Below are 14,170 nucleotides of genomic sequence, written 5' to 3' on the forward strand. Positions count from 1 at the left end.
TTGTTCTACACCAGGCATCTTCAAACTATAACCCACCGTTTCTTTTTTACAAGTGAAGCACGTTGGTGGAGGTGCCCAATAGTATATTATTGAAGTCTATATTTGCTGAAGCATAAAATAACAAAATAAAATAAAAGAAGGAGGCTTCTTACCTCCAAAGTAGACTCACGTGGATGGAAAAAGGAGTCTTTATTTAAAATAACAGTTATACTGTAGACAACGCCGGCTTCCTCAGGTCAATAAAACAGATAACCTTGTAAATAGACGTGCAGAGCGAGGGCGCATAGATCCATGAACACACCACTGTCCTATTCAGTGCCAGTAAATGGGATAAGCGCAACAAACTGGCGCAAGGGAGAGCAACGCTGGTGTCATGGGTTCAGAGATAAGTGCACAGCCACCTGCGTTGGATAGTTTGAATGAGGCGTAATTATTTGCTCACCAGTATGCTCCTGCATGCTAATTTCAGTGTATGTCTGTTTGGGATAGGGGAGGTGAAGGAAGGACCAATGGGAGCAGTAATTTGCCTGAGCAGGTCAGTGCAATGTGGTGATTAGTGAATAAAGAACAGTATCCAAAAGTCATATTTCATTCTAGCCTCATAGGATGTTAGTAAAAACAGGCAAAGTCTAAATAAAAGTGAACACTTATCAGCGCATCACATCAAAGCGGTTAGTTGCGGAGAAAGGTCGACAGCCGTTTCCCCCCAGAGAAAGTCTGGATTGCAGGGTGAAACAGCTGTCGACCTCCCTCCTCACCATATACTTTAGGGGAGTGTATTGGAAAACTTATTACCACAGGACATCTTGAGAGGTCTTAAGGAGTCTATGCTTCGATAGGTGAGAGCTACTTCGGTGGTGTAAGGGAGGCCCACCGTACATAATATCAGGCAAGTGACTGCGCCTGCGCAGAACACTTGAGCCCATTTGCGAGTGACTGACAGCGGCACTCACCAGGCGCAGTAGAGGACAACCTCGAGGTCGGCCTCTGCACTGGCATGGACCCCGGGCCGGCGGCTGAGAGCAGAGATGTCGCGAGGGACATATCGGCTGCAGGGGGCTGAAGGAAGCCGCAGGCAAGTAGATCTGAAGGTAGCATAAAACGGCTGATGCTTTCTTTAATGTTCAATTTATACTGTGGCATAGGCGGAGACACCTGTACCATGTATGTAAACATGCTAAATCAATGGCAATTCAATGCAAACTCAAAACAATTTTACATTATCAAATTCAGACATGGGAAACTGGGATATTGAGAGCATTAAACCTAGGCCATTACTACAAGACAAATTCCAATAGAAATGTTAATTTTAAGTTTGATTAGAGTTAAAAAGAGAAAGTGTTTTTTGGAATATCTACGGTATTCCTGTCTGTGACCACATCTGGAAAAATTCCTAATCTTCACATCTAAACTGGAAGGGGATAATCCGTCCAATAGTGACAGAGAAAGGAAGAATCTATAGTTTTATTGTAAATATGCAAAAATGTGCAATCCCTAAAAAGGTTTCATTCCTGTCACTGATTTTTTGTCTCCAAGATTTACATCACAGAGGTCAAAGATGCAGGAAGCAAGGGACAATCTCCCCAGTGGGGAAATAAAGAGCACTTCTAACCACTTTACAGACTACTCAAGACTAGAACAGAAACTTACATGGAGTTGAGCTTCAAAGGGACTATGGGTGCAGTTAAAATAGGAATGCTATAAGTATACACAAGCTTATGTCATAAGGTCGTAAAGAGGACCTCCAATGAAAATAACGTAATGAAAAAAAGTGCTTGATTTTTACAATAATTATGTATAAATGATTTAGTCAGCGTTTGCCCAATGTAAAACCTTTCCTCTCCCTGATTTACGTTCTGAAATGTATCATATGGCAACATTTTTACTGCTGGCAGATGATGTCAGTGGAAGTAGCTGCTGCTTGCTTTTTTGGCAGTTGGAAACAGCTGTTATTTCCTCACAATGCAACAAGGCTCCCCAGTGTGGTGTCAGCACTTTCGTACTGTGAGGCACTGACATCACACTGTCGGAGGGGTTTAACCCCAATATCAGCCATACAGAGCCCCCTGATGATCCGTTTGAGAAAAGGTAAAGATTTCTCATGGGAAAGGGGGTATTAGCTACTGAAACTAGCGTTGTGAGAAGGGTGCGACCCTCACCAGGTGGGGTGATAGTGGCAGGGCAGGGGTGATGTGGGGCTTCCCTGAGGGCTGAAGCTGAGCGCTTAGGGAGAGGGGCGCTGCAATGGAGGGGGGAGTCAGCCGCGGGGAGGGCAGCCCGACCTCTTTCTCCCTTCCTCTCCCCGGGCTGCCCTCCGTGCTCCCCCCTCTGACTGCAGAGTTAGCCAGGGAAGCGCTGTATACAGACAGTAACTCACCTGCCTGGTTCCAACTGCCGCTCAGTCGCCGCTGGTCTTCTCCTCTGGATAGACGCTGATACACACGCTGCTTCCTGTTTAACAGGAAGCAGCGTATCAGCGTCTATCCAGAGGAGAAGACCGGTAGCTAGTGAGCGGCGATTAGAACCAGGGAGGTGAGTTGCTGACAGTATACAGCGCTTCACCTGGCTAACTCTGCAGTCAGAGGGGGGAGCACGGAGGGCATCCCGGGGAGAGGAAGAGGTCGGGCTGCCCTCCCTGCGGCTGACTACCCCCTCCATTATGCGGGGGCACCTACCTTATCTAACCTATACTGGGGGGCAGCTACCTAATCTAACCTATACTGGGGGGCAGCTACCTAATCTAACCTATACTGGGGGGCAGCTACCTAATCTAACCTATACTGGGGGGCAGCTAGCTATCTAACCTATACTGGGGGGCAGCTAGCTATCTAACCTATACTGGGGGGCACCTACCTAATCTAACCTATGCTGGAGGGCACCTACCTAATCTAACCTATGCTGGGGGGGCAGCTACCTATCTAACCTATACTGGGGGGCAGCTACCTAATCTAACCTATACTGGGGGGCAGCTACCTAATCTAATCTATACTGGGGGCAGCTACCTATCTAACCTATACTGGGGGGCACCTACCTATCTAACCTATACTGGGGGGCACCTACCTATCTAACCTGAAATGCCCTGACCTGCTTGGTCCAGCATTTCACAAAATAGTAAATTGCTCTCTGCAAGCGGGGAGGTTTCCTACCTCTCTAAAAGAAGGAATCATCAAGCCCCTTCTTAAAAAACCTTCCATGGATCCAGATGCTATGAGCAGCTACAGACCTGTCTCCAACCTCCCCTTCTTAGGTAAAGTTATTGAAAAGGCTGTCTATCTGCAACTTGAAACCAGGCTGTCAGTAAACAACATCCTGGACCCTCTGCAATCTGGCTTTAAGAAACACCACAGCTGTGAAACAGCCCTCATCCAAGTCTGCAACGATCTGCTCATGGCAAGGGACAGAGGGGAATGTTCCATCCTAATCCTGTTGGATCTCTCAGCGGCTTTTGATACAGTTGACCATGAAATCCTGCTTAACAGACTGCAGGAGTACTGTGGCATCAGTGGATCAGTCCTCCAGTGGTTCAGATCATTCCTGACTGACAGAACACAGAGAGTATCCCTAGGACTTATAATGTCCAAACCTGCACCTCTACAATTCGGAGTGCCACAAGGATCAATCCTATCCCCTCTGCTGTTTGCAATCTACATGTTGCCACTCGGTACACTTATCTAACGACATGGCCTGACGTACCACTGCTACGCCGATGACACACAGCTATACCTGTCCTTCAAACCTGGTGGAACAGACCCTACCCCAAAAATAAACTCTTGCTTAGCTAAACTTCAGGCATGGATGAATGATAACTGGTTGAAACTGAATGCTGACAAAACTGAGGTCCTGTTTGTCCAAAGCCAGTGCTCGCCATCAAAACAGCTCTATCCTAAAGCAACACCAATCAGGATTGGGAATTCAGACATAAACAGCTCCAACCTTGTGCGCAGCCTTGGCGTACTAATCGATGGGGAATTGAGTTTCAGAAACCAAATTTCATCTGTAGTTAAATCTTCCTTCTTTCATCTGAAGAACATTGCAAAGATTAAACATCTGATTCCCGCAGAGGATCTTCCAACCCTAGTCCACGCCTTCATCACATCACGGCTGGACTACTGCAATGCCCTTTATGCTGGCCTCCCCAAAAAGGACCTGCGTCGCCTGCAATTAGTGCAGAATGCTGCGGCCAGATTGCTAACAAACCAGCCTCGCCACTGTCACATTACACCGATCCTTCGCTCACTGCACTGGCTACCAGTAGAATGGAGAATACTCTTCAAGATTGGACTGCTGACATTCAAATCCCTGCACAATCTGGGCCCTGGATACATGAAGGACTTGCTGAAGCTGCACCACACCTCTCACAACCTCAGATCATCAAGTTCTATAAACTTGGTCACTCCCAGAGTGCACCTCAAAAAATCTGGAGACAGAGCCTTCTGTCATGCTGCCCCTACTCTTTGGAACTCCCTACCACACCCAGTAAAGACAGCACCATCCCTGGAGCTATTCAAATCCAGACTGAAAAGCCACCTGTTTAGCCTGGCATTTCCAGATTTATAAAACTCTTCCTCTGTACCACGATGGTCGGAGCCATGCTTATGCGCTTTGAGTCACACGGGAGAAAAGCGCTTTACAAGTTGTTGTTGTTGTTGTTGACCTATACTGCAGGGCACCTACCTAATCTAACCTATACTGGGGCACCTACTTATCTAACCTGTATTGGGGGCACCTACCTACCTACCTACCCACCCATCTACCTAGCCTATACTGGTGGCAACTATACTGGCTACCTATATTAAAGGCACCTACCTAACTAATGGCGCACTTCGGGGGGGGGGGGGGGGGGGGGGGGTCGGTAAATTATCGGTACCGGGTGTCAAATACCCTAGCTACGCCACTGGCTACTTATTAGGACGAAGTTCAATTTTTGGTTACGGTTTCTCTTTAAACTAGTGCATCTCCTAACATTGTCCACATTCTCGCCTATCCATCTATGCCCGGTTCTTTTCAACTTTGAGCACTGCCTGTTCTCTAGACAAACCCCTCCCCACTACCAATTCCCTTTGGATGACAATGATAAGTGTGGTGTCAGTGTGATGACCAGCGAGGATCAAAAAAATTCTCCTAGTATAAGAATTTCCACTGGCCCAGAGTGGAAGTTAAACTGAGCCAGCCAAAGCCTCTAGTTTCTGGTTAATAGCTAGCTTTGATTGGCTTAAGTCCTTATTATTCCCGGGCAGTTTAAATTTAAAGTGGTAACACCAAAGGAAAAACAGGAACTGTACAAAACTGTCCACCCGGTTCATTTTTTATGTTTTATTTTTAGGGCTTTTCGATCCTTTGTAGCCCCATACACACTCCTTGGAGGTCTGTTTCACCATGAGCTTGCTGGGTAATCTGTAACTCTGGGTGCTTCAAGTCCTACCCCATAGAGCCATAGTAATCCATGCCATGCACTGATGAGGATCAACCAATGTGAAACAGTCTGTATGCATGTCGGTTTATTGTGGCTTTGTACAATTAACAAGCGGACACATAATTGCTCTACAGCAGATCTGGAGGTGTGTTTAGCTTACAGGGACAACAAAGAGATGATTTGCATGTTCAGCAGTGATGCAGCGTGGGAGACATTATATGCTTACGCCAATCTGAATAATTGCAAATACCTTTTGTTTAAAGAAGGCAAACTTTTGTTTTCCCTGATAATCATAAACATCCTAGCAAGTTCAAATTTAAGCAACAAATTTGAGTCATTAAAAGCTACAGCCAATTCCAGTTGTCAAATGGAGCTGGTGCCTACCAAAAAAAAAAAAAAATCCTTCTGACTACTTACTGGTCTGGTAATACTAGCTAATGAATTCCATATTAATTTGCAGATCACTAAAACTTCTTTAGATATTTACACACACAAAAAAATAATCTGATCTGGCCAATGAATAACTTCTAATGGACAAAGTTTTTGCCATGACATCCAAGGAAGCTCAGCTTACTATGAAACTGAAGGCTCTACATCACCTTGGTCCAAAAGCTGAGCAACTGCCCACATCCAGATACAGCTGTTAAAGTTAAATTCCGCACTTATTGGAAAACAAATATTCTCCATCTCAGCTGTGCACTTTGCAAGGGACAAGGGGAATGATCCAATTCACTATTTCTCCTATGTTTTCTCCTAAGTGATATTTTCACATTATAAATAAAATGTGAAAGCCACCAAGCAAGCAAGAAAATACTCAGAACAATTTTGACAGTACCTTTCACCTACTTTTCAGTACTTTTTTCAAATACGGAGTGCTGAAGTTATTTTAAACAGAAGATGAAAAATTATCTCCTAGGAGAAAAAGTAGCAAAAAAAGGGAATTGGATCAGGCTCAATGGGAGATTATTTTCTAGCGGTGTCACCTGATTCTGGGTAGATAAACCAGCCAGCTCCCCCACCATGAGCCTACCACAGTGTGTCAGGCTGGGAGTATCCATTCTGCTGCCAGTCACTTAATTGGTAAAGGTGTGTGTGCAACCGATTACTGCTGGAGGAACAAGAAATACTTGTGCTGTCCATACTGCAGCACGTATTACAGATTCCAGGCTAAATATAAGAACACTGTGCTTCCAGTTGGTTTTGGAAGTTGACAGATGGCTACAAATTAAAAATTAAAGGTAATATTTAGTAACATTTAACTGTAAAAATAATTATACAGCACTGATGTGCTTTTATGGCAAGTTGTAGTGAGCCACAACAGCCATAGTATTCAACATGCAGTCCATTTCAATAGGATAAACGTAGAATAAGACAATTATAGCATTCATGATTGGTAATTGTAGTGCTCTCACATATAATGGCAGCAAGGAGTATACCACAAACACTCCAAATCGTAGAAATTTAAAAATACACTGAAACATTCCTGCGCTCTCTAAAAAAATTATTAATAGCAATCACAATAAAAATAATCCAAAAAAAACCACATATGCCACACTTCAGAAGGCAATACCTCACAGCACACCACAGAACCACACACCTTCTGAATACAGTCCCTGCAGTGACAATCAGTGCCTGTCTTTGGAGTATTAGCTTGTGGATCCACTTAGCTTATAGAAAAATCATTTAATTCACAACAAAAGTTCCTTCATAAAAAGTTTCATTAAAAAGCCCTCTTCTGGGCATTCACATGCACCAAGGGGAATTAGTAATTAATGCGCATTCAAGCCTCCTTCGTTAACATCAGCCACGGAATAACTCACGTGTCCCCATGTGTAGGGTAGATGAATCAGTCCTCCGTGCGGTTCTTCTAGAGCTAACCCTTCAGATGTCAGTGGGTTAGTAGTTAACAGAGAGCCGGTACAACTGGCGCGGACCAGCCGGTTGGACTCGCTGCCAGAAACAGCTCTCAAGCAGCGGGTTGAGTTCGTAAGGCTCCGGACCCAGAAGTCCTCTTCATGACGTCACAAACTGTTGACCCAATAGCCAACGCGTTTCGAAAGGTACAGCCTTTCTTCTTCAGGGCATGCGCATCCACTGCTCTATGTTTCTCTTACAGTACACTGATAATACTCTTCGTTCTACTGTGCAGTCTTAATTTAACTCTATCACTGCTGGTAGTATTATTCTCCACACGGAGCTTAAAGGGACTCCGAGCAGTGCAGAAACTATGGAAAGATGCATATCATTTTAAAGCTCTCTTTCTCCTCTTTCCAATGATATATAAACCCCCGCCCTACGCCTTCTAGTTTTCGCTATTTTCGCGATTGAAATTGCCGCGTCCTTAATTTCAATCGCGAAAACTAAAAGGTGTAGGGTGACGATTTAGGTGTCGCCAGAAAGAGGAGAAAGAGAGCTTTAAAATGATATCCATCTTTCCATAGTTACATTGTATTACACAGGGCGACTTTTTCTGCTGAATGGAGCTGCTGACTTTAGGAAAAAGTTAGTTAAGATACAATGTAACTATGGAAAGATGGATATCATTTTAAAGCTCTCTTTCTCCTCTTTCTGGCGACCTATGCCTTTTAGTTTTCTCTGTTTTCGCGATTGAAATTGCGGCCGTGGCAATTTCAATCGCGAAAATAGCGAAAACTAAAAGGTGTAGGGCGGGGGTTTATATATCATTGGAAAGAGCAGAAAGAGAGCTTTACAATGATATGCATCTTTCCATAGTTTCTGCACTGCTCGGAGTCCCTTTAACCTCCTTAGCGGTAACCCCGTGTGTGACACGGGGTAAGTCGCCGGAGGGTGCCGCTCAGGCCCTGCTGGGCCGATTTACTTAATTTTTTTTTTGCTGGACGCAGCTAGCACTTTGCTAGCTGCGCCAGCACCCCACCCCGATCGCCGCCGCGCGCCCGATCACCGCTATCCGGTGCGGCGCGCGGCCCCCCCCCCCCAGACCCCGAGCGCTGCCTGGCCAGTCAGTGCCAGGCAGTGCCGAGGGGTGGATCGGGTCTCCCAATGACGTCCCGACGTCGCTGACGTCGGTGACGTCATTCCGCCCTCCAGGAAATCCCTTTCTTTGAACGGGATTTCCTGATCGCCTATCGCCGGAGGCGATCGGCGGGGCTGGGGGGATGCCGCTGAGCAGCGGCTATCATGTAGCGAGCCCTCGGCTCGCTACATGATTTAAAAAAAAAAATAATAAAAAAAAAAAACTGCTGCGCTGCCCCCTGGCGGTATTTTTCATACCGCCAAGGGGGTTAACTAACAGCCGTGCAGTGCACCCTCACACTGCACGGCTGTTAGTTAAGCTTCGTGCGGAGAATAAGACTACCGGCAGTGATAGAGGTAAAACGAGACTGCACAGTAGAACGAAGAGTATTACCAATTACAGCATTAAGCCTATAGGTTTCACAGCCGAGTGGGATGTAGAAACTTTAGTATTCAGAGGAACTACACATCCAACATCCTAAGGTGTAGTGCAATGAGATAGCACAGCATTCAGCCTAATGTCCCCACATCAGAAGAGGTAAGCAATACCTGACACCATGCAGAGCCCACAAATGTATATTGCTATCACAGAAGTACTAAATGCAGCCTTCCAGAAACAGTTCAAGTAAGCTTTCTATTTAAAGCAAACCTGTAGTGGACATGTGACCTGAGGAGATAAACATGGTTACATATAGTACTAAGCCTGCATTGCACTTCCCCATGTCCACATTTTATGTATATACATATTTTTTCTCATTGCAAGAGTTAAAAGAGGAATGCATCATATAGTAAAGTGCAGTAGATTATTCTAGTTACCCACTTCTGTGTAAAATATCCTGGTTTCAGCATCAGAAACACTTCCTATAGCCATGTATTGGTATCCCCGCCTTTTCACCTAGGGTCAGCCTAGGCCATTTATTATGCAGAATTCCCCCACCCAAACCTTCTGGGAGACTAGCTATATTTTCTACTGGCTTTACAACTCTCAGTAAACGAACATTTCACAGAGATCACTTGCCAGTACTAAAGAGGTTGCCGCATGTGATACATTTCAAAAAGGAAATCAGAATGAGGAAAGATTTTACAATAGGCAAACACTAAATAATTTATAAGAGAATATTGTACAAAAAAAAAAAAAAAATGTATTCATGGTGACTACAGTTCCTCTTTTTTGCAAAGGAGACTAACTACAGTCAGTTGGGTTTTGTTTCATTACACATTACAGGGTGCACAGGATCTTGGAGTAAGGCAGCCATAGCATGGACTGTCTCAGAGCCCCCACACTGTCTCCCATAGCCCCATTATTCCACTAATTCCATCACTTGGCACTGCATCACTCAACAAGAGCCCTTAACACAGAAGAAGAAGCATAGACAAGTACAGAAATCAAGGATCTATAAAAGCAAAAAATATAACTGAAAATAATTTTTAAATGTAGTCTCCATGACACATCCGTTGGGCAGGAAGGACACGGAGGAGGTGTGATGGGGCATTACAGACTCTACTTCTTTGTGACAACAGATAGGAATAATCAGGTCTCTGTTAAAGGAACAATATATTATTAATGATTTATAAAGCGACTACATATTCCGTGGCGTTGTATAAAGTAATTATATTAGATGTCAGAATTATATCAATGTTGTGTCTATACAGAAAAGAAAAATAACTCTTGGAGTTGTAGAGTGTGAATCTATGAGACTACAACAGTATCCTACACTGACCTCCACTTGTTGTCCGAGTGTAAACAGGCAGATTCTTTGCAAATTCGGCAAGAATTTGCTTTTGAACCTCAGGACGCTCTTCATTGTCATATCGCTCCTTCTCAGCATAGGGCAGCAGATACTAAAACACAAGTGTAAACATGGCTATGTAAATGTGAAGAGCTGCAATAGTCAATTAGAACATCTGGGTTACAACAGACAGAATTAGAACACTCATGCATTCTCATTAATAAGTCAACAAAATCTAAGCCCGTCTGTTGCATTTAATTCAGCAGTGTAACTATATTCACCAACAATTTCAATGCTGCACATGTACACATTTAGTAGTAGCAGTAGAGTATTGTACCGTGTGAGCCATCAGTAACAGCAAGAGGTCAGGATGATACTATTTACTGGCTAACTTAGAAGTAAAGGAGTATGCAATGTTTCCATCAGATTGACTGACAAATTGATTATTTCCTACTGGACCGATCTGTTTTCCGATCGTTTTTGCATAGAAGTGATTGAAATCAATCAAAAATACTATTGGAAAATCAGATCGGACCTGTAGGAAATAATCAGTTCGACTGTCAGTCTGACAGAAAATTTCCTCACGTGCACCAGACATAAGCTTTCAGCTAATAAGCCTTCTCCAGTCTTTGTTCCTGTATACACATTTAGATACCGTATATACTCGCAAGCAAGCCGACCCGCATATAAGCCGACCCCCCCAACTTTTACCTGAAAAAAAAAAAACTGGAAAAAATGATTGACCCTCATATAAGCCGGGGGTAGGAAATGCTGGCCGCGTGGTCCCCTCAGTGTGTCCCAGTATAGCTAGTATAGTGCCCTGTATAGCTAGTATAGTGCCCCAGTATAGCTAGTATAGTGCCCCAGTATAGCTAGTATAGTGCCCCAGTATAGCTAGTATAGTGCCCAGTATGGGTAGGTAGTGCCCCAGTATAGCTAGTATAGACAAGACAAGACAAATAACATTTATATTGCGCTTTTCTCCTTGCGGACTCAAAGCGCCAGAGCAGCAGCCACTAGGGCGCGCTCTATTGGCAGTAGCAGTGTAAGGGAGACTTGCCAAAGGTCTCCTACTGAATTAGTGCTGGCTTACTGAACAGGCAGAGCCGAGATTCGAACCCTGGTCTCCTGTGTCAGAGGCAGAGCCCTTAACCATTACACCATCAGCCAACTGCTAGTATAGTGCCCTGTTTAACTAGTATAGTGCCCAGTATAGGTAGACAGTACACAGTATAGCTAGTATAGTGCCCAGTATAGGTAGGTAGTGCCAAGTATAGCTAGTATAGTGCCCAGTATAGGTAGGTAGTGCCAAGTATAGCTAGTATAGTACCCAGTATGGGTAGGTAGTGCCCCAGTATAGCTAGTATAGTGCCCATATAGTGCCCAGTATAGCTAGTATAGTGCCCAGTATAGGTAGGCAGTGCACAGTATAGCTAGTATAGTGCCCAGTATGGGTAGGCAGTGCACAGTATAGCTAGTATAGTGCCCAGTATGGGTAGGTAGTGCACAGTATAGCTAGTATACTGCCCAGTATGGGTAGGTAGTGCACAGTATAGCTAGTATAGTGCCCAGTATGGGTAGGTAGTGTCCCAGTATAGCTAGTATAGTGCCCATATAGTGCCCAGTATAGTGCCTATTATAGATAGTAGTGCCCATATAGTGCCCAGTATAGTGCCCATATAGTGCCCAGTATAGCTAGTATAGTGCCCATTATAGTGCCCAGTATAGCTAGTACAGTGCCCCCACCTAAACCCCCCACGCGGCCGCCGCCATCACCTGAGCCGGCGCCGCATCTTCTATTATTCCCCTCTCTGGCGGCGGACCACAGGTGACTCGCAAGCAAGCCGACCCCCCCACTTGCTTGCGAGTATATACGTTATACAAATTAAACATTTTGATTAGCTTGTAATGGAAAACATTTGTTTCAAGGACATTTCATGACATCTAAGACCTCACATGGGAATCTCAAGGGCCTGTTTCCACTACACGCAGATTGGATGCAGAAAAACTGACTCCAATGAATGCCTATGGGTCTGTTTCCACATAGGGCCTGTTTCCACTACACGCAGATTGGATGCAGAATAGATGCAGAAAAACTGACTCCAATGAATGCCTATGGGAAAATCTGCATCAGAAAAATTGCGTTTAGTGGAAACAGGCCCATAGGCATTCAGTGGAGTCATTTTTTCTGCATCCAATCTGCATGCAGTGGAAACAGGCCCTTAGGGTACGTTTCCATTAGTAAGTGATGCGAACGCATCGCATCACTTCCGATGCGGAAGTCCATGGAGGAGATGGGACGCAGCTGCGGGCGGATGGGGGCAATCGAAAATCGGCAGCATGCTGCAGATTTTCAGATCGCTCTGCACCGCACAACATGCACGCAGTGGAAACTCTTCCACTTGCGTGCATGTGTTTCAGCACACCCGCGGTGCGATGCGGCTATGTAGCCACATTGCACCGCTCCTAGTGGAAACGGGCCCTAATTGTTCTGTAAAAAAGCAAAATTTTGGCTGGGAGAACACTTGTCTGTCGGTTTTCTGTATGCGCTTTTCTGCATGCATTTTATGCACACCATGTGTGTCTGTTTATGGGAAAATGCAAATGTTTTTCACAGAAACGAATATCATTGATTGGTAAAATGCACACAGTGCTGCACTGCAGTCAGTTTTTCCTGCATGCAAAAAAAAAATAAAAAAAAAATATTATATATATATATATATATATATATATATATATATATATATATATATATATATATATATATATATATATATATATATATATATATATATATATATATATATATATATATATATTCAAGTGTGAACTAGCCCATTGATTAATATTGGTTCTCATTTTTCCTGAGCAGAAAACGTGTAAGAAAACAGACAAGTATGATCCCAGCCTGTTTGAATAGACACTAATGGGCAAAATGCATTTTCAACAAGCCATACACAGAATGGCTTTGGTGTTCTTTTCGCTGCACACAAGTCTATGATGATTTTTAGTTGATGGAAATGTTATGTTTTTATGCAAATAAATGAACTTTGGAATTGGACCAATGATAAACAGTAGCAGATGAAACTAATTTATCAGATTCCAAGGTGCATTACATCTGCTCTCGGTGCAGCTCTTAGACCTTTCAGAGAGAATACACGGATAACACGGGTAAAGAGCAGGTAAAGAGAACATTAGGTCAAGATCAAATAAAAAACGTAGAAAAATTAGGTGGCTTACCTCAATGACGGCAGTCAAATAGACAATAAAATGCACAGGCAATGCGTTTCACGGGTCTGAGCCTGTTTCCTCAGGCCAATATAAGTGATGCAGTACCAATAACCAATAGTATTGAGCACCAATAGTATCGAGAGGCACTCAATACAATTGGCTATTGCTACTACAGCGCTTGTATTGGTCTGAGGAACCAGGCTTAGACCCATAAAACGTGTTGCGTGTGCATAATTAATTGTATTGTCTTATCCGACTGTCATCATGGAGGTAAGCCACCTAATTATTCTACGTTTTATTTGATTTTAACCTAATTTTATCTTTACCTGGGTGCCTCTTTACCCTTATTGTGTTAATTACAACCCCCATCTCATTGAGGTTGGAGGGGTTTCCTCTGGGGTCACATGGTGGACACCATTGTGACATCCAGTTGTTTATTACCCAAGAGCTACTAACGTGCTGTGCTATTTGGGCTCTCGTCTGTCTTTTTTTCCTCAGGGTGCCCAGACACCCCACTCTTCTACTTTCAGAGAGGATATTCAACTGGGTGCAATCAAGATTGTGTGCGTCAAGTCACCAAAATGCAACTGATAACTTCACCCAACAAACAGAGAAGAAGATTTAATTGCTGTCCAACTAGGGAGTGTAATAAAGTAATGAGAATTCAGAAGTAACCTTTTCTATAAGCTGGTGGAGTCGTGAAAAATCAGAAAACTGAAATCTGATCTAGTACTTAAGCTACAGATGTGTGTTGCTAGGCAGATTCAGAGACAAGCAGTGATATGTTAAAACTTATTCCAGG

At 43.9% G+C, this 14,170-nt stretch overlaps 1 protein-coding gene across 5 annotated transcripts in view; it reads right to left on the bottom strand.

Moving 5' to 3' along the window:
- Window positions 1-14,170, bottom strand: part of ZDHHC15 (zinc finger DHHC-type palmitoyltransferase 15) — a 74,717-nt gene that overhangs the window by 46,124 nt on the left and 14,423 nt on the right. For all 5 annotated transcript variants that reach the window (XR_011023140.1, XR_011023141.1, XM_068247590.1 and 2 more), the window contains exon 4: window positions 10,129-10,249. Coding sequence is in view for 3 of the 5 variants with exons in the window: in XM_068247590.1 (XP_068103691.1) it covers window positions 10,129-10,249 (121 nt within the window). In the remaining 2 variants the exon portion in view is untranslated. The remainder of the gene's footprint in view (window positions 1-10,128; window positions 10,250-14,170) is intronic.

This window comes from Hyperolius riggenbachi, chromosome 8, assembly GCF_040937935.1.
Source record: "Hyperolius riggenbachi isolate aHypRig1 chromosome 8, aHypRig1.pri, whole genome shotgun sequence".
In the NCBI taxonomy this organism is placed as follows: Eukaryota; Metazoa; Chordata; class Amphibia; order Anura; family Hyperoliidae; genus Hyperolius; species Hyperolius riggenbachi.